The sequence below is a fragment of the Giardia intestinalis genome, chromosome 3 (assembly GCF_000002435.2).
Source record: "Giardia intestinalis strain WB C6 chromosome 3, whole genome shotgun sequence".
NCBI lineage: Eukaryota > Fornicata > Diplomonadida > Hexamitidae > Giardia > Giardia duodenalis.
Window position 1 is genome coordinate 1551697 of NC_051858.1, and position 23840 is coordinate 1575536.

Consider the following 23840-nt stretch of genomic DNA (forward strand, 5'->3'; position numbering starts at 1 on the left):
CTGTAGCTAAGAGCGTACATTCACAAAAGGGATTATCTCAGGACTCAGGGCATGCATGTATTGGTGCCTGCACCGAGCAAAGGCCTCGCAGAGCTCAGGGCCGCAGATGTCCCAGACAAGCTGGCATATCTGCAACGCCTCAACATACCTTCTCTGAACAAAGGGATAAGATCTAGCAAATCGGGATGATCTGAGATTGGGAGACTCGTTGATTTTTACCAACGAGCTGCGTGTAAAGAAGATAGGCTGCAAGGAAATATCAATACCGCTATGACTATCTTTGATGGAGAGTTTTCCCGTGGGGAGCAGTGTATGTGTTGGCCGCATCTTTTGGGGGAAGATAGATGCTTGCTGGTTGTGTGTAGGAGATGCATCGTCTAATACGCTACTAGATGACTCTCTGTAGCTCCCTGTGCTATTCTCACTGATCTTCTCTGTGCCAGTTTCACTTTGCTCACTGGGAGCGGGCGTATCTTCAGAGAGGATTGTAGAAAAAGTCTTATCAGATGTCGAATAATTAGAAGAGGGCGTTGTACCACTGGAAGTATTAGTAGCGTTAACACATGTCTGGATCATACTGTTAAGTTGCTCCTGGAGGACCAAAACATCTTCCCCATTAAAGGTCTTTATGATCAAATCTTCGTGGATCATGCAGAGCGGCTCTTCTATACCGGCTTTGGCGGATAGATTCCTTGAAACTGAAATGCGGTATGATTCAGAAAATGTATTTTGCTTAGTCAAAGCAGAAACAGGCACCTCCTGCAAGTCTCGGGGCTTTGATTGCAATAGTGTCAGCTGTGCGTTAATAAAAGATTTCCACGCGTTTTCCCATAGCCATACGGTGTTATCGTTTAAACTAGGCCTAGAGAATGCAATAGTTGGATTGGTCATGGACACAGGCCAATTGCAAGGGAGCTTGTTGACGAAAAGGTGATGTGCGAGACACATATCATTGCCATTCTCGTTGGAAGACTCATGTGAAAGTGGTACTACAGAAGGCAGCGTAGAGACCTTTTTCTTGGTAAGTGATTTGAGGCACTTGCTAATGTCAGAAAAGGCTGGAACGCTAGAAAACCCGCCCAGCTTGCACTGAGCTTCTTTTTCTTCTTCTGATAACGGAATACCTGTAACAGAATATCTATTGCATAGAATAATTGGGGGAGGAGTCTGGGTTTTGTATGAAGGCAGATCTGTATGCCTGCTCCATACCAAACGGTCGTTTGAAGCCACAGATATTCCAATTAAGGCACGGTTGGTAGCTATGCTCTCGAGATACTGGACAACTGAACCCTCAGCATCAGACTTGTAAGCAAAGTGCATCTGACTGTCAAGAAGTGATGGAAAAGCAGTTCTGGATCTGTGTTCTCTATCTCTACGAGGAGTATCCGGCTTGTACTCGCTAGATGATGTTTGTGACATGTCATCCGTGCCTTCCGATGCACCGGTTGACCAAGTTGAAGGGCCGGAAGCAGAGTTAGCGGAGCTCGGTGTCGCTTTCGCTGGGGTTCTCGACCTACTATCTGAGTAAACATCCTTAAGTTCTAATGTCCCATACATCTGCTCACAGTACCGTATCGTAGGTAGCAGTTGTAGTAATGCGTAAGTATAAAATAAATAATACAGGATGACAGCTCGCGCCCGACGCTCCTCATCCGATACGCCCTTGCGCATCTGTGACGAATACACCGACGTCATCCGTGAGTAACCAGAGCCCTTAATGTCTGTGTGAAACTTCCCTCTTCGCGAGAGGGAATTGAAGTCTGCAATCACAGAACCAAAGATATGTACTGAGATATCTATCTGACGTCGAAACACACTGTTTTGTATTCCCAGAAGCATAAGAGAATCCTTTGTAGAGACCTCAGTAAGCTGAGATAAATCAAGAGAGAGGGAGGCTAGAGAGGCTGCCATGCTGGTTTCGATACTATCTTTAATTTTGATTAGGTTTAGCGGCAGAACTGTGGACACTGGGCGGAGAGTATCCACAATAGCCTGGAAGAATGGTTTCTCTTTGTGCTCAATGCACTTTCGCAGTATGCTGACAGAATTATTTTCTCCTGCTGCTAATAGATTATAGATGGATCCGGCTACAGATTTAGAGTGGTAAATTATCTTATTCTTAAGTCTGAGCCAGTCGTTATCGGTAGGATAGAGCAGCCCAGTTATGGTGTTTCCTATCATCCAGTTAGGTACGAGGGAGACTCGTGAGAAGGGAAAGTTGGGGTGCGCCTGCGTGTCTGTAGCCTGGTTAGAGACTTGGGAGGCTCTCTTTCGAGAGCTAATAAGTTGAGCTAAAGCAGCGTGTGCACTTGCAATTGCCGAGAGAGACATCTTAGCCTTGGGCTTTTTTGTATGCACATGTTCGGCAACCTCATTAGTCGCTACATCCTTACGGCCAGGAGAGTTTTGGTCCAACTTATAGCCGTGTTTCTGAAGAGATATTCGCTTAGTATTGTTTTTTGCACGTGCCTTAGAGTATGAGCTTGATGAGAGTGGATTGACGAGAGAGCTTTCACGTAATTCTGGTTCCAATCCATGCTTTAAGCTGACGTGCTGAGGCGATTGCACTTTAAGATGTGGTTCAGGTTCATCAATAGAACCATCCGATCCTTCCGTATCGCTGAAAATGAATCTCAACGATCCATCTTCGCCACGCGAGCCATCACTTTCATCGGAAGCGGTGCTTGAAGAATTGGTTGATTCGTCTGGCTGGGTTGAGGCAGAGTCTGCTAGCTCATTAAGGCACGTTGCGTATACATCTGTAGTATAGTGTGTTATCTCATCAATCCTAGTGCCGCAGTCGCTTAGAAAGTCCGAAGACTCACTCAGATAATTTTCTTCCAGGTCTTCCTGTGATGATTGACACAGCTTTTTGAATGATGGGGCAAGAAGTTTGCGCACGCACGATACTGCTTTTCGACGCCAGCCAGTCTTGTCTGCATCTATTGCAAAGAAGAACTGCCGCCCCAGTTCCATAGTTAGTGGGTGGCTATAGCCAAGCATATCCCCAACTATTTTAAGTTCAGACCCTATCCTTCCAATCGTCTTATCAAAAAATGCACCGGATACCCACTCAAGAATGAATGCTTCTCTGAGTATTAGCTCTACTGGTTCCATATTGATTTTAGAGTAAAGTAGCTTTTTGCTCTCTAAATCGACACCCCGCGAGCATTGGTCTTTGAGGACTGCGCTGACGTAACTTTTCCTAAGCAAACATGATAGATTGTAAAACTGTTCTAATTTCAGCTCTTGTAAAAATGGCCAATTTGATGTGCCACTGTCTATGGTATCACTCTCAATCCGTAGCAGATTGCCTAAGCCTGCCTCGATGTCCCTTAGATCTAAAGCATGTGCATCTATTTCTCCCGGATTTGCCTGAAAAGAAGCTGGCTCATATTCGCGTTGAATGGTCCCTAAAAGGGAGGCGTCCCATGAGACCCAATAGATGTCACCATCCAGGTCGCTGCCTGAAAGGCAATCTGTCATCGGACGACCTTCATAATACTTTGGAAAGCAAATCACTCCTCTGTACATTCCCCTGATAGCTTCTTGTGCTACAAAGGATGGCAATACGGGCTTTAAATTCTGCCTGGACGCTTCCCGCCTGAGCCTTTCAAAGATGTTGACTGCGTGGTAAATTCGGACATCGCCACGATAAAAGCAGGGGTTTTTTGCTACGACTACACGACCCTCGACACAAGAGATATTTAGTCCAACAGCAATATCAGATATCTGTAAGTCCAGATCTGGTGGTAGTAACGCTTCCTGCTGTGTGTCATTAGACATTGCCTTAAGATGTGTTGCTGCGGCCCATTTAGAGATGGATAGCGGCTCCTGCAACCCGACATACACCTCCCCCTCCTTCAAAAGGTCAAAACAATCGTAAACTCCAACGAATATCCGCGAATCTGGTACATAAAACCGCATATTTGCTTTCATACTACGTAGCTGCATCATTTGCAGCTTCATAAGAAGAAACTGAAGACAGGGCTCTGTAATGTCCACGCCAGCCATCAGCATTTGGAGAATAAGCTTCCCGGAAGAACTATGAGATGCTCTACTGACCAACTGATAAAGATCTGCTTGGTGTCTGCAGCGGTCCACGGGCTCCAGAAACAGAAGCGTCTTTTGCAAATCTTGATAAACCAGATTGAGAAAGACATCATCCGGAACGCCCATCTCTGATAGTAGCACAATAATCTGCATATTTATCATCCCCTTTGACGGCTGCGCCACTCTGAGGATTTCTAGCGTCTGCTGGGTCTCAGTGGGATTAGGGATGCTGAACTTAACTTGAGACTTATGGAACAGGATGGTCCTGGGTGGCAGAAGAGCGTTTAGAATGAGCACTCCCTTTGTGCCGGCCCAGCGCATTTGCACTGCAGAAGGTACCTGAATCAAATTTGAAGCTGTCTTCAAATTTGGTTGGAGATGTGGTACAGTGTGTTCACTGTCCTCGTTAGTATCAGCGAATCCATTATCATAGTATGTTTCTGTATCCTTATGCAGTTGCTCGATCTTAAGCTTGTCCAGACAAAGGGCTATCTCGAGCATGAGATCGTAGCTTATCTCTCCTGCGCCATCAGTAAAAACGTAGCCATTATATTCCTTATCTGATACAATCTGCACATCCTCTTCCCTTACCTTTATCGTAGGTAAGGACTTACCAAAACATAGGCCTCTTCGTGTGCATATCTTGCAGGCCTGGACCTCCTTAATATCCCCGAGCCAATTTATTGCAAACTCGCGGAAGATAACAGCACGTGGACGCATAAACTTGTTCAGAATAGAGTCCAAATGGTCGATGCTGGGAAGAATTGGTGATACGTAAAACGTGTAAAGCTTGGAGCTCAGATTGGCGTAAAAGGACTGATAGTATTTAAAGTCTCTGATAAAAGCAGTAAAGCGCTGCATATATCTATACATTAATTCATAGTCTGGTGCCCTAATAAACCAGCACTGTTGCTCCTTGAGCTGTCCACTCCCTTGTGCATAGTAAACAAAGACTGAACCACCGAGATAAACACCAGTTGTCAATATATTATAGATTGCTCGTTTTAATACAGATGAATGGGACGAGCGTGCAAATCTCCTGTTGGTTAACGAAGGAAATCCGGCCCTAGCAATCGAGTGCTGTATTCTCTCTTCGATCATGACGGGCTTCTTATGTACCTTATGCCTTCGTTGAGCTGGTGATCCTGTGCGGTCAGGTAACTCAGCTCCATGTCTTCTGCTGTAGGGGCTCACAGATCTCTGCGGTGGTAACGAGGACGATGATCGTGGAACGGCAAACTCTACTCGTAAGAGGTGGCGCGAACCGAACTCACGAAGATGCCGAGAAGACATTTCAAGAATGGGTGTCTGGGGTAGAAGCAGCGCATAGACCCGCTCTTTTGTTGCAATTATGACTATGATAACTTTGAAGACTAAGGCACTGATATTTTTTGGGTTTGGGGCACCGAGAACAGACCTGAGGCGAAGAGGCGAGTGGATGTGGGGGCCAGACATGGTTGCAAAGTGATCGAGATGAGTAAATAAACCCAGCTCAAACAGATTGGAATGCGAAGCGTCTGTTCTGTCATCGGTATATACCGAGAAGACGCTACTATACGAGTCCTTGCTTACGGTGCTGGTATTGATGTAAATTAGAGCTTGTTTGTGCTCTCCTTCCAACTGTCCATTGTGTAGTACAACTAGGTCGTCAAGCACTTCTTGTGCATAGATGGGATCAACTTTATGACACTCTGTGACCAGGTAATTGTACGCAGCTAATAGTAGCGAAATCTCGTCTTCATCATTCTCTATTGCTGAGACTTGTAAATCGTACAATTGGATAATTATCCGCGATTGATCTAGCGCCCTAAATCCGGCTGAGTTGAGATGGAACTGGTCAAGTGCGTATCTCAGCGGAAATGATAGACTAAGCAGTGGAAAATCAAAGCCTCGTGGAGGAAAGCACCCCGATGGCGCAATGTATGGATATTGAGCATGTAGTTCGGACGCAGAGGGCATAAGCCCAGATTATCCTGTTTTGTCTTAAAAAATCTAGATAGAGCGAAGCGCATGAATGAGGATGACGGGCTATCGAGTCTAACGGTGCTTGTCCTATCTGATTTGAGCGGCGACGATCGCAAACTGACACTTCTATTAACAGAATTGATCAGGAGGCGGCAACTTATCGATTGCATCTTTGTCACCGGAAGCTTAACAAACGGAGACCCACGGCAGTTTAACAATACTGACTACATAGCTGAAGTTCTAGTGCGCTACAAAGTCGTCCTGCAGACACTCCGGCAGATCTCCCCATTAGTTTATTTTGTCCAGGGAGCCAATGACCCCGTGCTGACAATAAAAAAGCTATCATCTGGCACTCAAGCAGAGAGTATGGTATTAATGAGGTACCCAGATAATAACGAGTGGTGCATGGACGTCTCCTTCCAGGCAGTGAGACTCGCATCAAATCTGGTTATTGTTGGCTCTTCAGGGTCCAGCGCATCACTAGATTCGTGTGCCAGAGAAGCATATGATAATGGTGCCGACATTCTATGGTCAGATACAATGAAGCAGGAGCTGACTGACACAGACGACCAGAAAGAGACAACCCCGTCCTCCTCTTCTTCTTCCCCGACTTCATCTTCTACCAGTCTACTACAACGGCTTCTAAACTTTGAGCTCCAGGTTACACTGTTTGATGTCTTGCGATCAGCACTTCTGGAGTTGAACACAGTTCAACCGTCTTCAGAAGCATTTCTGCATAATATACCTGTGACTAACACAGTGCAATCTGTTCTAAAGGACGTAGACCCTAGGCTTTTCTACACGACACGGACGCCTGACGAACTCCGTGCTCTAATTACATATAAGCACAGCACAATGGCTGAACCGTTCAGACATAGGCATATGCCCAGCGGCTCCAACAGCTGCGTACAAAGGCAATCCCAGCATCCACCCTATCCTTTTGGCCCTTTCTTCTATCCTTATGTTCTTTATGAAGGCCTAAGTAACTTTAACTCCTACACAACTGACGCCCTGACACTGGCGATTCAGTATGCTCAATCATTCAATGATTATGTGGTAGACACATCTGCTGAGAGAGATTCATTTTTGACTTATAGCAGAAGATCTGCTGCGTGGATGAATACACACCTTCTACCCCAGCTTTATGAACCCCTGCCAGCAAAGCTTTCTCGCCTTAGTGATGTGTCTGGACAAGCGGCTCGAAGCCTTCGCCCCACGTTTTCTTCAGACACCACAACAGGGCGCGTCAATCTCTCCCTGCACTATTCTCTTGACATACTACAGGCGCATACTACTTTTCATGACGAACCAATGGCAATCTTCATTAAATTCCTTTTGAATCCCAGTTTGTTAAACCCTACAGAGAGCATGTACATGCGGATTTATGGGCCATTGTTCTGTCATAGCGTAGACTCTTTGCCAGGCAGCGCCTTCCAGAAGCTAGTAGCCTCATCACCTATTGAAGCAGATCATTTTGTGTCTTCCACCGCAGTGTATTCCGATGAGGGCACAGATATCTTATCCCTAGCAACGCCGGCCAATAATGCCATGGACGATATGCTCAAGAAAGAGTGGATGATGAAACACACTATTGTAGCTATTAGAGATGGAACTTCTCACGATTTGCATGATCTTTACAAGGAAACGTGTGATATCGTTGATGAATTCTCCTCATCAAGCGACGCATCTGCACACAGCACGTCAAAGTATATTCGCTCCATGTCCACGCATTACGTAAAGACTCTGTCGAACCCTTCTAGCACCACTGCTTCACTTGTATCTAGTTTTACAGACGAGGGTGCTGTGAGTACTGTAGATAGTAGTTCCTCTGCAAAACTTAGCTTCTCCCATTCGCCAGTACTAGCTCCCATCACTCTGCTGGCTAAACCTCGTTCCAACTTTGTCTCTCCGAGCAACGTACAGAACTATTCGTCCTACTTAAAGCCAAATAGAATAAAGGAGTCTCCACAAAGTCCCTCCAGCTGCCTACCAAAGTCACTATCTGTGCTCCCCAAGCTTGGCGAGTCTGCTCTATTCAAAAAAGAGTCTCAAACTAAAGATAAGGGCATGCGAGGCTGGCTTAAGTTAGCTCCAAATTTATATGATTATTTGCCAAAATCTTGGACAGATTGGTCCAACCTCATGCAATGCACGAGCAACGAATTGTCACAGCTCTATTCATTCAATGCGTCAAAGGATTCCGTAATTCTCTTAACACATCAGGGGCCAGCTGGATCGCCCACCAGCTATGAGTTCGATCGAGACAAAGGAGAGCTCCTCGAAACAGGGTCATATGGTTTGCGTGAGCTCCATTGTGGGAGGCTGAATGTCTTACTCCATGTCCATGGTCGCGCAAGAAGGCCTCTAGTACGACTTTATGAAGTAGATGATGTCATGGTATTCAACCCCGGTACATTCCGCGATGGGCTCTATGGTATATTGGAGCTCAAGAGAAAGGCCGGCATCTGGCAAGTGTCTTCAGCCTCAGTCCATAAGCTCATGGCAGAGATTGGGAGTGCTTGACAGCTACTCTAAGGCGCATTGCCTTTGTTGTCATACCAATGTCAAAAAAGTTCTTCTGAATTTAAAAATGCTCCCATCCGACTTCCATTCGGATCACTTCAATGAGCACGCAAATGCCGCGGCGATTGAGAGGATCTTGAGCTCTGCCTCCTCGCGCCCTGACGGGCTCCTCTATGAGTACGAGGCGTATGAGCTCTTCGAGCTAATCGGCATCAAGGTCCCCGAGTTCAGATACTTCCCTCTGCATTCGTCCCTGGCCTCCCAGATCAAGACCTTCATGAAGCCCAACCAGAAGTACGTCATCAAGTGCCACATCCCCGGGTGCCTCCACAAGACGGACATCGGCGGGATCATGCTCTTCAAGGACCGCTCGAACATCGAGGCTGACCTGGAGCCGTTTGTCAACAAGCTCAAGAGCGCCGGCCACAACCTCGAGGGTGTCATTGTTGTCGAGATGGCGAAGTTTTATGACAGTGGGATGTCAAACGGCGAGCTTCTGATCTCTGTCTTTGAGGACAGCAGTTTTGGCCCGTGTCTCTGCTTTGGCCTTGGCGGTACAGCCATAGAATACTATGGGGACGTTATGAAGCAGTCCATGTCCACCGTTTTCCTTCCGGTCTTCTTGAACCTCAAGGAGTCTAAGCCAGCTCTTGCAGCCATAGAGCGTCTTCCAGTCACACAGTTCTTGCTGGGCGAGGTCCGTGGGAGCAAGGCGCAGGTCAGGTCCTTCAAGGACATCGTGAGCCCCCTCGCTAACCTTGCTGAATGCGTCAGGTACTATTCGAGATTCAATCCCAAGTCTAGATATGTTGTTACGGAGTGCGAGATCAATCCCACGGTCGTTGAGAAGGGTACTGGCTCCCTTTTGGCCCTTGATGGCGTTGTCCGCGTCGCCGTTAATCCCAACTTCGGGAAGCCGGCCCGCGAGATCTCCCTGTACAAAGTTGCAAAGCCGCTTTACAAGATGGGCTATCTCTTCGCCCCGCGCTCTGTCTGCTTGGCGGGTGTTTCTACCAAGGTCGAGTACAACCCCATGACGGTTGTCTGCAAGAAGTTCCTCAATCTTCCTGATGAAATGAGACCCGAGATAGTTTGCATTCATCCCACAGCCAAGGAGATTTTTGGAAATAAGGTTTATCCGAGCATTTCAGCTATGATGGAGGACCGCAAGGCCTGTGGCCTCGGCAACGTCGATCTGACTGTCGTTGGTATTCCAGCTGCCTCTGCTGGAGCGATGATGCAGGAAATTATTGATCTGAATGCAACCAAGGCTGTCTTTGTCATGTCCGGCGGTTTTTCTGAGACGGAAGCGGGTAAGGAGAGCGAAGATGGACTCAAGAGGTCTCTAGCTGCATTCGGGAACGACACAGAGCGCCGCATGATCATCAACGGCCCGAATACTGTGGGCTATAAGTTCTCATTCGATGTACCCGATGCTGACACAATAGACAGATTGAAGGCGGAGGGGAACCATCTCGATGCGTTCAGACTGGAGTATCTTCACGACCCTGCCACCCATCTCGAGATCAACACCGTTTTCCTTGCTTCTTACAAGTCTTCTGGCCTTGAGCAAAATGGACGCCGCAACTGTGCGTTGATTGCCCAGTCCGGCGCATTCATGATCTCGCGCATTGGGGATCTTGCTAACCGTTGCAGGCCGCGCTGCTGCGTTTCTGTTGGAAACCAGCTCTGTCTCTCTGCGACTGACTGCTTGGAGTGGCTACTGGACGAGAACATTGCCAGGGATGCTGGCTGCACAGATGAAAAGCTTCTTTCTCTCGAGCGCTACAAGCCAATGATGAAGGTTATTGGCATCTACTCCGAGGGCTTGAACCCATTCGAAGGCATCCGCCTTATCTATCTGATTGCCAAGGCAAGGAGTCAGGGGAAGATCGTCATAATCTACAAGGCTGCGCGTACCGCTGAAGGCAGCTCTGCAGTTGCTGGCCATACAGCCGCGTTGGCAGGCAATTACAACGTCTTCAACGAGCTGGTCGACATGGCCGGCGGGTACAACGCCACCTCTGCAGACGACTTTGAGGATGCGTACTATACGGCTACGTGCATCGTGGATAGGCTAGGATCCCTGGATGCTGCTGTCCTAAGGCGCGAAAGGGCTGCGAAGGATAATCCGGCGCCGCCAGAGGTTGACTCTCATGGGCACAAGAAAGCAGCCCCGAATCCTTCTGCAACCTGGATCAGCGGGCAGTCCAACGCCGGCTACGAGAAATGTGCAATGGCAGATCACATGTTTGCTCTTTCAACGGTCAACTGCTCCCGCTACCTTTCACTTCCGCAGTTCGATGAGCCGTCGAAGCTGAAGATTGCCGAGCTTTTCAATAAGTATAAGGTCGGGTCAGTCGTTGACATTCAGGACATCCTGGACACGACCGCTATTCTTCCAGATCTTGCGTATGACGAGATTTCGCGCGCTCTTCTCTCCAGTCCCGCGGTGGACGCAGCCGTCATCGGGCTCATCTCCGAGACGCACGTCATTTGTACATTGGGCGGTGAGTATGGTGCTAAGTTCAATGAGGATTGCGTAGCGAATAAGGAGTCTGTTGTCAACAGGTATATTAACATTTGGCATGACCCTGCGCTCCAGAAGCCGTGGGTGTTCTGCAACGCTGGTGGTTGGAAGTATGACGAGCTGAAGGCTCACATGACAGCCTGCGGTCTTCCTGTTTTCCCTCAGGTGGATCGCGGCTCAAGGGCCCTGACTGGAATCATCAGGTGTTGGCGTGGGCGTGACTGCCTCTATACGCCTCACGATTGATTTTCCAGGTGTAAATAAGGGCATTAGTTTACATACCGAGGACGACAGGATTGGGAGGCGTTGGCTTTAGGTGACTTCGTTCTCCTCATACTGAACGATAGCAAAGCAAAGGATGTAGGATATTACACAGAGGATGAGGGTGCTCTGCTCCGAGACTGTCTTGGTAGTGCAACGAGGGGATCCGTACTTATAGATCTCATATATGATCTCTTCGACAGACCCGCTCAGAATCTGGAGGTAGACTAGAAACGTTGTTGAAAGGTACAAGCACGTACGGGGCTCCAGCTCGTGGCAAATCTGGGAAAGGACACTGCATAACATTTGATAGACCGACGAAGGGATGTGGGGGATGTGGAGGTGGCAGCTCTCCAAGTTGGTAATTGCCCTCAGGGCGCCTGGGTCCGCCCCTGGGGTGCACTGAAAACTGATGTAGACAGACGGTACCACCGTTGTCGCAATGTATAGGGCGTCATCGGCCGTGCACGGTTCCTCACAGAGGGAGAACAGGTTCTGAAGGTCTCTAGAGGTAAGCTTGTCATTACAGCGCGTCAGGTCCAACCCGTCTGTTAGAAGAGAAAGGAACTTGATAAAGTGCTTGAACGCTTGAATATGTGCTGCACCACTAATGTATCTTCTCAACGTAGTTAAGAAGCGCACCAGCTCAAAAATCTGGAGAGAGCTATTGCGGAAAACAGGCTTCTGAATGAGCTCTATCATTCCAAGGCATATGTTTCTAAGTGTGTCGGAGGAAAATGGAGGAATCGTCCCAGAGTCATTCTGAGACGTTGATGCAGACACAGACGATGATGAACCCAGGATTCTGAGGCTGTGGTACAAGTTCCACTGGAATGCAATGGAATCATATAGTCCAAGGAAGGTTCCCATTTTAGGTTTAGCATTAACAACGTACTTAGAAACGATCGTGCCAATGAAATTAGAGAAGTCAGTCAGTACCTGGGGGTTACGGCTAAAAGCGTCATCCACGACGTCCAGGCCATTATCGCGATAGATGTTGTACTTGTAGTTATACTGCTTTATCTGCACCAGTGTCCGATTAGGTATAGTCGCGAGAATACGCTCGTCAATCCTACCATTGATGGCCTTATGTCGCACAAACCTCAGATAAGCTGAGTGCTCCTCGTCGCTCCAGACCCGGCGAGGTGCGCGCTTCACTGGCTGCTTTCCCTGGTTACCAGACAGCATTGCAGCATCAGCGGCCGCGGCGCCCCGGTCTCTTTTCTTCATCTCCAACCGGCTTGGCTTGGAAATAGTAAACCCCGTTCTGTCGTTACCACTGTTGGCACAGTCCTCTGACAACAGCGCACCTTTCACTGCAGGATCAGAACCGGTAGCATCAATAACAGATTGCCTAAAAGGCTGGACAGGGACAGGAGCAGAAGTGGGGGCAGCCATCTCATCTAGTGTGGCCGCCTGCGGAAAGGACAGCACAGGTTGAAACGAAGGAACAGCCATGCCCCACGCTGGCACTGCAGCCTGAGAGGACCCCTCTACAGGAAACAGCGGGTACAATGGAGAAAGCCCGCCATTGGGGTTTGCTGAAAATCCAAACGGCGGCGCCAACACGGTCTGAGATAATACACATGCTTGCTGATCTATAGATGACGTGTTATCATGGAGCTGACACGTGCTCATTCAGCCAAGCAAGTTTTTTATTTTAGAACGTATTTATATTCATAGAGTTATTTGAATCACCAAAAGGTGCCATCATCCGCAACGGGTTTACTGACAGGTTTTGGAGAACACTGAGTGCATGATGAGATAAACGCCATAAATGTAAGTTAGCCCGTACTGTGAAGGGCTTTATTTATCGTTTTTAGAAATAATCTGTGAGATATTCAAGAAATACAAGCACCCTTCACTGTCGCCTGCAACAAGAATTGGCGCCGGAGATACCGGCAGAATGCAGAGTGCGGTCACCTCACCAACACTAGTTGTCAAGCTGACCATAGAACCTAAACCCTCATCCTTAGCCAAGAAGATTGCGCCCGATTGTGTTCCAATAAAAAGAGTGCTGTGTACTTCGTCATACAGCATTGCTAACACGTTTCCAACGAGTGGATCGATAGAAATGCTGACAGGGTCATTCAGCTCCAGACGTCTGATACCTCCCTGGCGTACATCACAGACATTCACACTGTATCTATAGCATGTATTCTTATAGGAGATAAATACCCACTTGCTACCGGCGCAGATACGTGGTTGGATGCCTAGCTCCCATGCCTCTATGTAATCTGTGAATTCACATTCATCCCTGGCACTATTTGCTGATTTGAATGGCTGCAAATGGACGACGTCGTGGGTTCCAGTCCCTACATCTATATTATATACTGATACTGTCCCTTGTTCTGTTATGGCGGCGACGGTTACGCATGTACACCCAAGGCAGCCTGGGCGTTTAGCAGGAGTGACATCTAGAAACACAGCTTCAACATAGCTTTCACCGTAGATTGGTTTGGCAGAATATATCTTTCTAAACAGAAATTGCGTTCCTGCTCTATGTGACTTATCGTAAGATGGCTTATAAACTTCCCAGAGCACCATGGTATCCTCTGTAACACGCCCAGCAATAGATAATGTCACAAGATAGGCGCCATCTGGACTCTGGCACAGCCCCATGCAGTTACTCCCAGGAAAGTTGCAGCACTCTGCAATTTCAGGGAACTGCGTTGTTCCATGGAGAAGTCTATCCTCTGACGAGGTGTTGTATCCTTCTGCAAGATCCAGAAAATGGGAAAACCTTCTCAGGTCGTCGAGAGCAAAGACTGGAGGTCGCACAAAGGAACTTGTCGCTACTTCTCTCTCTGTCCAGAGTGGTGAAACAGTGAGCGAAAGTTGTGCTGGCATCCCTGCTATGGGATTTGTCACAAATACATTGTCTGTATTGGACTTCGTAGATCCGCTCTCACTTTCGAAGGGACCTCGGAGCCATCCGGGCACAGTAATGATACGGAGGACGTTCTCGTCTCCAACCATTGCGAAGCTCTGTTGATTGCGAGGCTCTAGAGCCAGGATGTCAAAGATTGAGCAGCCATGAATGACACACCAACAAAGGGGGAGTGTTTCAAAGGAGACCAGGACGCGGAAATCAGAAGAAGACGCTGATAACACAAGGGTATTGTTCAAAGATGCTATAGAGCCTGCGGAATCAGTCATAAATAGGCTCTGTATCCGACTAATTCTTCCTGTGTGACTTTCTGGAATGTTATACCGAACAAACCTGCACTCCTGTACATCATTGCATCGAGAGTAGGCCACCAAGGCGCCGTCCCCAGTTATCCCAACGATATACTCTGTCGTGCCCGCAATCGAAACGAATCCCCGACCGATTTCTGTTTCTATCGTTCCAAGTACCTGAAGGTGCGTCGCGTCTATGTGGCCATCGCTTTTGGTTATTGTGTACATATTGATGATGCGATCGCTTCCACTTGTGCACAACAACGTAGGTGATAGTATAATAGAGCTCATCATTTGGCCACTGTGCAATGGTAAAGTTGTTAATGAATAAATGGTCAAGAGCTGTACGTCAACAAAGAGTAAACGAGGCTTTGAGTAGAGAAGCGTTACTAGAAGAAGGAAGCCCGTTCCATGCGAGGAGAGAGCATCACTCAGAAATTCTGAGGAGGTGTCTGCGGGGAGGGCCGATAAGCTTGTGACGGCACAGCGCGCCTCAGCACCAAGGCTCGCGTTTATTGCAGCAGTCTGAATGGGGGTAATGACTCGATTGGCAAGATCAAAAACATACGTGTAGAGAGCACCAGTAATGGTTCCAAAGGCAAACAGAACAGTACTTGTATGGGAGCTATTATCTAATATTGAAACTACGCAGGATTCTGCTATCTGTGGCCATGGAAGACCAATCTGGCCTTCCCGATTCGACCCTCCATACCGATATGTGATAGAGTAAGATTGCGTACTGATGAGTAGCACCAAGCAGCCTGTAAGATCTGTGATAGTTACGACAATGATGCTGTGGACAGCGCTGACCTGACACGAAATGGAAGTGATGGTACTGGATGTAACAACAACAGGTGCCATAGCAAGGTGAAGCATGGCACTGCCTTCTGTGACATGCAAACAACAGACCCCGATGGATCCATCACTAGCTCCGAACACTAAGTGTGTCCCATGGGACGCGATAGCAGTAAGCTTTGATGGGAATGCAACCACTCGCGTATGCGATGCCATAAAGGGTGGGACCATTGATCTCACAACAACTGATCCCCCAAGCACAAACACAAGCCAATCCCCGATAAGTTGATGACCGTTCCGAATCGCTCTGGGGGAGGCATTCATTCGAAGCATACTGGTTCCACCACTCTGCAAACCTACTAGGCCGTCCTCATCCTGTCTCTGTTGGCCCATATCTCAGCTCAATCTGTCTGCGTAACAAAAATGAAAAGGACATTTTAATAAAAGGACATTTTAATAAATAATGCAATCCATTTTAAGTGATGAGCGAGGACAGTGGTGGCCCAAGCCGTGCCTGTGCCATCAAGGTTTATTGCCGGATACGGCCCATCATCGACCAAGAGACAGCAGTTATAACTGGTGACTCCCGCAGCAGGACGCTTACTCTAACATCACCGGGGACTGCAACAAAGTGCTATCGCTTCGACCACGTCTTTGATAGCCACGCAACGCAAGCCGATGTGTTTGCGAAGGTTGCTAAGGACGTCATCCAGCGCGTGCTGTTGGGTTTTAATGGCGCTCTATTAGCCTATGGAGCAACCTTCAGCGGTAAGACATACACTGTGTCAGGCCCACATTACTCTTCATCAGAGCGTGGCCTTATTCCCCGGACAATCAGCTATTTGTTTCAATTCTTTGAAGAATCAAATTCCCCAACGTTTACGATTGAGAACTACTCTATTAGCATCTCTTTTGTTGAGATTTATATGGAGAAGCTGCGAGATTTGCTAGCAGCGCCTAGCGTTGCTGAAGGGGAGCCGTCACAGGACCTGCATATCTATTCGCTGCCTGTCTATTCACGCTCAAACTCTGCGTTACCGCCCACTGAGAGAACCCGAGTAGAGATAAGTGGATTGACAAAACTTCCCATAACATCCCCTCAGCAGGCGCAACAAGTATTAGAAAGAGCCAATTCAAACAAAGTCGTGGCCAGTAACAGAATTAACCAGCACTCATCTAGATCTCATACAATCTTAATTATAACCATTAACTACACATTCAGGACTACTGAGGCCCCCAACCTACTGCACCAGCGTAGTTCGAAGCTCCATATTGCAGACCTGGCCGGCTCTGAGTCTATACTCCGGACTCGGGCTGAAGGCGAGCGTCTCACTGAGTCAAAATACATCAATACATCCCTGCTGGCACTGGGTAAAATAATCAACCAGCTTTCAACTGACTGCAGCCACAAGCCTGCGGAGTACACCACGCTTTTAAGCAAAAACTCCTATGCCTTGCTTTCTCCTTGCAAGCACATTTCATACAGAGACTCTTTGCTGACCCGCATACTCCAGAACTGTCTGAGCGGTGATTCTATAACCGCGATTCTAGTACATTTCAATCCAGACCTGTACTCCTTACATGAGAGCCTATCTACACTTAAGTTTGCCACAAGAGCAGCACACGTGAGGACGTCGCCAATGCAATCGGAGTCTGTCCTCAGTGAAAACGTTGTGCCAGGCACTACAGCTTCTTCTGCTGACTCTTGCATTTCTACCGAGCAAGACCTGGATATTTATCAGCTGAGAACCACTAGTATCTATAAAGATTCTTCCACTGCGCTTTGTATTAGCGAGCTTCGGTCTCTTATCAAGACTCTTTATACCAGTGGTCAAGCTGCTATCTCTTCTAAACAACTTGCAATCCTAGCTTGCGCATTAGACAGCACCCTCAGTGACGAGGCTCTATGCTATGAAGTCGCTCGGTGCACAACTGGTCAGGAGGAATCCGTCAGCACCTTATCATCTTCGGTATCTGAAACACCCGTGCAAGATGTGCGTAAGAAACTTTCGTTTATCGTAGCAGATCCACAGGCTGAGGAAATCCAGCGTCTTCTGTCACTCAATATCAGGGAATATATTCCTACAGAGACATTTAATCGGACAGTCAAAGAGATAAACGCGTCCCTTTCAGAGCTGTACGAAAGGATTGAGAGTAGGGACCCTTCTACTTTTTGTACCATTCTTGCAAATATGAATGACGTCCTCAAAGCGTCCTACAAGTGGATTTGCATTGTTTCCGTTTTGCGAATCCGTGTAGGTGGAGAGACGCTTTTAGTACATGCGATCTCACACGATTTTCTGTCCGTTGTAGAACCCTTGCTTAGGGTGTCACCACCTCTGGCGACCGAGAAGGATCAAGACGGGTTCTTCCCGCTTCACAGATTGATGCGGATTGCACCGAAAACACTGGATGCACAGCTGTTCATTAAAACATTAACCACCTTATTCGAATACAGTCCAGAAAATGTTATACTAGAGCAAGCTCCCGACGGCAAGGATCTTGTGAGAGAATTTGTAGAAATCTGCTCTGTAATTGACGACGAGTTTGGGGCAGCAATCCTACGTGCCTTTGTAGCAGAAGAAGTTGATCTGGTGTGTTCTTCCTCAGTGGGTCGCAATGTGCCTGGAAGGGACTCTGATAGGCAGCATCTTATATCAATACTAATAGAGCTTGATATGCCGATGTGTGTAGGATGTGTCTTTCAGACAATGAAAGCCAAATTGGAACCCTTGGTGACTTCCCACTTGTCGGACCATGTGCTCAAATCATGCCTAGACTTGCTCAATAGCTGCTCGTTTGATGTCCTCCTGCAGTCCTGCTTCTTGCATGACAGAGGCGAGATCCTACAACACGTTCTCGACAGTTTGGGGACGCCCTATAGAATTGCACTCATAATCATGTCTGCTAAATGCATTGCACTATCGCTGACGGAGGGACGATACATCTGTACAGCCATTGCATTACGAATGTTATATGATCAGAACACAGGTACTAAGTCCAATGAACCAGAGTCTAACGAATCTTCGTATGCAGTTGCATTGAGAATATTCTTTTCGCAGGAGGTCCAATGTGATAAGAAAAGCATGTTTGCGTTTGCCAGGGGATTCTTGGACAAGTGTGCAGCGTATCCAATGCCAATACATGCTCATACTCAAAGAGGCTGTACGGCGCTCCTGGAACTCCTTGTAGAGGATTTTCCTGGCAAACGGAAGTTTACTTGCATTCAGCAGGTCTATGAAGTTCTGCTTGAGCTTCAACGATGTAGCGTTCCCAGTGTTGAGGAATATGAACAAATTCTTTGCGGCTGGGACAAGCTCTCACCCACTCTTGTTCGCCAGGAGAAGCTAGGTAACTATGACTTTTGTGAGCTATGCATCAGGACGCTGAACCCCCTGGCATTCGAGGTCATGGCGGCTAAGCTCCTCAACATCGATTCCGTTCTGGGTGCGCTTCAGCGATTTCAGTGTCTGTTTCCAGCAACAATGGAAAAGTGTCGCCAACTTGTGGGGAGTAGCGAGGACTGGGGAGTATTCTTTACTAAATTAAAAATGAAAAATGATCGCACCACAGACGATTGGCCCGGACCACGGTGCAACTAAGCAAAGATTGGGGGTTACTAGTATCAAGACTTCTATAGGGGAGCTATATGTGCAGCAGCATATAGACAGCGCGCTAGTGACCATCTCGGAGACGGGTAAAATCAGTCATGTGATTCGTGTTGTTTCTGTTGGATCTCAGCCGGAAACCACCATTCTATTTGGAAGCAGGTGCGAGACAGATCTTAGGCTCTTGGCCCGGGAGCTTTGGCGGAAGCTTGGCTGCGAGGTTATTCTTTGCATAGGTGTCCAGAAACGAGCGTATCCAGAGTTAAAGAAGATCCTTAATCTATAGCTAGCTTTTACTGTGAATTATTCAATTTTTCTAATGCCTAACGAATGCCCATCTGGAGCTTTCACGGTCAACCTGAAGCCATCGCAGAGCTTCGCTAAGCTCACTGAACGACAGCAGCAGTATGCTACGTTCCTCTCCCTCGCCGCCTTTGCTGGAGCCCCCGTCCTCTTCGATCAATGCTCCCAGCACACGCGCCGCATCCACGCGTTCCTTGCGGAGTACTTGAAGATCCACATAGAGGCGCCTGACAGGGGAGCCGCACTGAAGACTGTTGAAACTGCAGTTGGGGTAGATAACCGCGAAACACTCCAGTATCTGCACGACTACGCTGGACACTTTTACTTCAATTGCTCTGAGTATCTCGGTCTAGGGGATACGAAATTCATCCCACGCTGCACTAAGGAGAGCTTAGAAGTCGTGGTCAAGCTTCTGGGAGAGTCAACACACAAGGGAACAGGGCTCGTTGATGCTTTCTATACAGCGAGGGACGGAATGTACGATACAGCGCCCGAGCAGCTTTCGCTTGGCTTCCACCCAGCGGGATGCACAGCATACTACCAGCCGGCGGACTTCTCAGAGAGCGAGGCCAAGCAGATCAACGATCTGATGACGGCGAAGAAGATGATGCATGAAAACTCTCATGTGATACGCCACGACACCTGGTACGAGATCTCCCTCGCCTCCGTTGAGGTTGCAGAGAGGGGTGAGCCAATAGGAGTTTGCAACGGCAAGGAGGTTCACGTGACCCGCGGACGAGGGTCTGCAGAGCTGGCCAAGGCATGCTACTGGCTCAAGAAGGCGCGAGACTTCGCCGACAACGACTCGCAGAGGAAGATGCTTGATGCCCTCGTCGAGCACTACAGGACAGGGGACTGCGACCTCCACAAGAGATACTCGGAGCACTGGGTCCAGGATAAGGACGTCACTGTTGAAACGTACCAAGGCTTCGTGGAGACGTACCGCGACCCCAGCGGTGTTCGCGCCGAGTATGAGGCCTTCGTCGCATGTGTCGACCCCGATGTCTCCAAGGCCCTGCACAACTTGGTGGAGCGTGCCTCAGAGATACTCCCCCTTCTTCCTTACCCACGTGCCCTGGAGAGAGACAAGTTTATCCCGCCCGTCTACAACGCTATCAACATTCTATGTTTCCTTAATACATTTAGCCCAATAGGCATAAACATACCCAATTACGATGACACGCGTAGAGATATTGGCTTCAAAAACGTTACGCTCCACAATGTACTGATGAAAGCAGGCCCAGCAAGGATCCTCATTGACTTTGTTCCACAAGAACATAGAGAAGCATATAGCAAGGATCTCAGTACAGCGATGTTCTTAAACGTCGCACTCCACGAACTCTTCGGACATGGGACAACAAAGCTCCTACAGGAGAGCGATCTGCAGAACGGGATTTTGAATCCTCTAGATGAGAATGGAGGGAAGCTAACAACATGCTACAAGGATGGAGAGACGTACTCAAGCGTCTTTGGAGCAATGAGCAATGCCTTCGAGGAGTGCAAAGCAGAGACGACGTCAATGTGCCTCTGCACAGAGGAGATAGTACTGCGTATATTCAATATTGCTCCAATGCGTTTTAACACCATGAGACTTGCGCTAATGTACGAAATGATATGTCATGCCTTCACAAATCTTCCCCTCTACAATCCTGCCACTAACACCTGGCTCCAAGCACACGCACAAGGGCGTTTTTGCATACTCCAGGCCTGTCTGAAGTGGGCCCCTAACTCTATTAAGTTGGTGGAAGCGTGTGATTCGAACGGTAATCTGATGTCGCTACTGGTTCATATTATTGAATCAGAAATAAGCACTATAGTCAGTGCATGCAAAAAGCTATTATTACATATTGCAACCTACAAGGCTTCTGCTAACGTGGAGGCCGCTCAAAAGTTCTTCAAGGAAATGACTCATATGTCACCTGAATGGCTGAAGAGAAGGGAGTATGTTTGCAGCATCAAACGTCCAAGCGCACTGTATTGCGATTCGATGATCAAGACTGTCACACAACAGGATGGTGCATTGAGATACACACTTGCTGACACATGTGCGCTTGATGATCCCACACCATTGGATGTTGCTGTCGGGCTTTGTAACAACATCCTTGTTTCCTCTGCTAACTGACTATACAGTGTCTATATTCTCGAGCTTAATCAGCAACTGCTTGTGAATCATGTGGCTTCTTTTCAAAGCGCGGAGATACTCTAGTTGATCAGCTTTAGCTGTGACACCCTTCTCTGCCAGTACAGTACAGAGCTTGGCAAACAGGTCCCTGGTGCGCTGCTTGACTGCAGTGGCTATGTAGCCATCCGTATCTGAGTAAGCGGCGCTCACACTCATTAGAGTGCACAAGATATGACACTCAGATAGCTGTCTGATAATCTGATCTATTTCAGAAGAAAGGGTGAGTTGCGCAGACATCCTGCTGTACTCGAAGAATGCGTTAAGTGTCTGCTTTAGCAAGTGGATTATTCTATTGATGTATTCGTGCAAAATGGGGTCCGATGTCTCTAGGCCAACACCTAGTTGGAGAGACAGGATAGTCTCAAAGAGACAACCCATAGCGTAGGCCTCTGGCTGTGCAATCATGTCGATAAAAGATTGTGCATGATTTGTTTTCTTTCTAATACCATGACGGGAGTGGATTTGGTTGTACTTAAGCTTTAAGAGAACCTGGAAATCACCGTAAATAGCCTCCAGCTGGGCTTCAATCAACTCCAGAATGTAGGCTTTGATGGAGAGCATGCCCTCTCTGACAGCCACTCCGTGGCTAAGAAAGCGTTGCTCTAGGGCTTCTATAGCGTTGCTCAATAGAACCAGTGTTGGTATGTGCTGTTGTAGTAGAGGACACATTTCTATAGCGGAACGTATAAAGACCTCTATTGGGGTGAGTGTATGTAAAAGAATGGCGTGCTCAAACTCCTGGATAAATGCCTTTTCTGCCCCCGTGGATAGACTATCAAAAAGGGCGCTTTTCAGCTCTTTCCATTGCTGAAACACAGTGAGAAGTAGCTGCAGAAATACAAACTCTAGGGGGACTTGCCGATGGACACGTTTCTTGGATCCTGATGAGGCAAATAGAGCCATGTCGCTAGATTGGGTGCCATCTATGTTTGTAGTCTTTATGAGCTTGGATAGATTGATGGTATTCCAGTGTCTGAGCTTCTCCACAATCAGACTCCTGTCTATAAAGAATCTGTATCCGTAAAATACAGGTCCAAGCAACGCTGGAGCCAGGTTGAACTTGGCTAGCTTTCTATCCATGGCATACAGATACTCCCCAAACCTGTCATAATATCTCGTTGCCGCCATGGTAAGTAATACTTTATCACAGTCTGGATTGAAATTGAGGGTGCGTGCCTTCCATGTCCAGCACTCTTCCGATTGAATTTCTAATCGTTTCATGATCAAGTAAGTTAGGTGCGAGGACTCTGAGTATGGTCGCTGCTCCCCATCCATGCACAGATTGCAGAAGGGCTCAAACACAGAGAATAGGGTGATAGGTGGGAGCTTCCATTGCTGCTCTCTCGGTGCACTGGACAGTATGCTCTGAAATCCTGACTTCAGTATGGACAAGTAGCCCTGCTTCTTTGCCTTCCGTTCCAGTGCGTGCAATAGTTCTGCAAGGCTCAAGGATAGATCGGAGGGCTGTGGTGTGAGGGTTAATTGAAGTCTAGTGGAGTAAATCTGATTTTCGTTACATTCTAAATCATTAGTAGTGAAGCTGGAATCTGGGTAAAGTTGGCGGGCCACTGAGTTCGCTCTACTTCTTTCCAACGATTGAGGCGAGCTAGCACGAGACTTCACAGCAGGTGTTTGCACGGTTGACTGCGCTCGACTAACCCGTGCGCTTTCTGTCAGAGTTTGAGAACATCGTGCAGACCTGGCTGCTCGTCTACTCATCGCTCGCCGAGCCTGTGATGAAGCCCTGTGTTTGGTAATACAGGTCTGACAGAACCGCTCTTCGAGCTCTTTAAACGAATAGAATTCAATCCCAGTAAAATCACAATGGATTGATGGATTGTTTGAGATTGCTCCCATCTGATGCACGCTCTCCTCAGCGCTGCCTAGCAGAAAGGCAGAAATAACCATCCCCAAAATCCACCGAAATGTCGAGCAGGTTTGGAATAGTATCAAGAACCATCTGCTCTGGACGCTGTGGCTTCTGATCCGATGCAAATACTCGGATAAAGACTGCTGAGATTTAAACAGCGAGGTATGGCGCTCTAGAGAAGAACCATGCCGAGCTCTGTGATTGGTCTGAAAAATCCCCAGAGGAATCTGACATGATTCCACAAAGGAGTGTAGAAAGTCGACAGCAACGGGCCAGAGGAACGACGTGTCATCCAAAATCTCGTCTATTTCCTTAGACAAAGTCGAGAAAAGTATGTTTGCAAGCACGGGAGGCATGTACTCATTGTCTGCTTTCAAAGGAACAGTCAGATCGCACTTTTCGTTGAGTAGAAGATACGCATAGAATGACCTAGGTGATTGCGTCTGTGCATCGACAACAGTGTCGAGCAGTGAAAAGGAATCCAGGCTGTCTTTAATGGTAGGTTCGACTAGATTCAAGAGCTCTTCTGCTGCCTGACGAACAGACGTCAGCATTTTTTCCATGCCCTCG

The 23840-nt window shown here is 47.8% G+C and overlaps 9 protein-coding genes across 9 annotated transcripts; 5 read left to right on the forward strand and 4 right to left on the reverse strand.

The window, feature by feature from the left end:
- Positions 1–6: 6 nt before the first annotated feature.
- On the reverse strand, positions 7–6012 carry GL50803_00102515 (putative RNA-directed RNA polymerase; the record flags this gene model as incomplete). The annotated part of the gene is made up of 1 exon (XM_001710224.1): positions 7–6012. One exon carries the CDS (start codon positions 6010–6012, stop codon positions 7–9), a length of 6006 nt encoding a protein of 2001 aa, XP_001710276.1.
- A 51-nt stretch (positions 6013–6063) lies between these two features.
- On the forward strand, positions 6064–8541 carry GL50803_0023884 (uncharacterized protein; the record flags this gene model as incomplete). Its single annotated transcript, XM_038045979.1, has 1 exon — positions 6064–8541. The coding sequence occupies one exon, from the start codon at positions 6064–6066 to the stop codon at positions 8539–8541; it is 2478 nt and encodes an 825-aa protein (XP_037901871.1).
- A 67-nt stretch (positions 8542–8608) lies between these two features.
- On the forward strand, positions 8609–11317 carry GL50803_0086511 (Acyl-CoA synthetase; the record flags this gene model as incomplete). The annotated part of the gene is made up of 1 exon (XM_001710227.2): positions 8609–11317. One exon carries the CDS (start codon positions 8609–8611, stop codon positions 11315–11317), a length of 2709 nt encoding a protein of 902 aa, XP_001710279.2.
- A 66-nt stretch (positions 11318–11383) lies between these two features.
- Positions 11384–12970, reverse strand: GL50803_0010162 (uncharacterized protein; the record flags this gene model as incomplete). The annotated part of the gene is made up of 1 exon (XM_001710229.1): positions 11384–12970. The coding sequence occupies one exon, from the start codon at positions 12968–12970 to the stop codon at positions 11384–11386; it is 1587 nt and encodes a 528-aa protein (XP_001710281.1).
- Positions 12971–13138: 168 nt separating this feature from the next.
- GL50803_0010161 (uncharacterized protein) lies at positions 13139–15700 on the reverse strand (the record flags this gene model as incomplete). The annotated part of the gene is made up of 1 exon (XM_001710230.1): positions 13139–15700. The coding sequence occupies one exon, from the start codon at positions 15698–15700 to the stop codon at positions 13139–13141; it is 2562 nt and encodes an 853-aa protein (XP_001710282.1).
- Positions 15701–15789: 89 nt separating this feature from the next.
- GL50803_0015134 (Kinesin-6) lies at positions 15790–18909 on the forward strand (the record flags this gene model as incomplete). The annotated part of the gene is made up of 1 exon (XM_001710232.1): positions 15790–18909. The coding sequence occupies one exon, from the start codon at positions 15790–15792 to the stop codon at positions 18907–18909; it is 3120 nt and encodes a 1039-aa protein (XP_001710284.1).
- GL50803_0019271 (uncharacterized protein) lies at positions 18866–19201 on the forward strand (the record flags this gene model as incomplete). Its single annotated transcript, XM_001710233.1, has 1 exon — positions 18866–19201. The coding sequence occupies one exon, from the start codon at positions 18866–18868 to the stop codon at positions 19199–19201; it is 336 nt and encodes a 111-aa protein (XP_001710285.1).
- A 33-nt stretch (positions 19202–19234) lies between these two features.
- GL50803_0033689 (Dipeptidyl-peptidase III) lies at positions 19235–21340 on the forward strand (the record flags this gene model as incomplete). Its single annotated transcript, XM_001710234.1, has 1 exon — positions 19235–21340. The coding sequence occupies one exon, from the start codon at positions 19235–19237 to the stop codon at positions 21338–21340; it is 2106 nt and encodes a 701-aa protein (XP_001710286.1).
- On the reverse strand, positions 21341–23824 carry GL50803_0086520 (uncharacterized protein; the record flags this gene model as incomplete). Its single annotated transcript, XM_038046372.1, has 1 exon — positions 21341–23824. One exon carries the CDS (start codon positions 23822–23824, stop codon positions 21341–21343), a length of 2484 nt encoding a protein of 827 aa, XP_037901872.1.
- Positions 23825–23840: the final 16 nt, after the last annotated feature.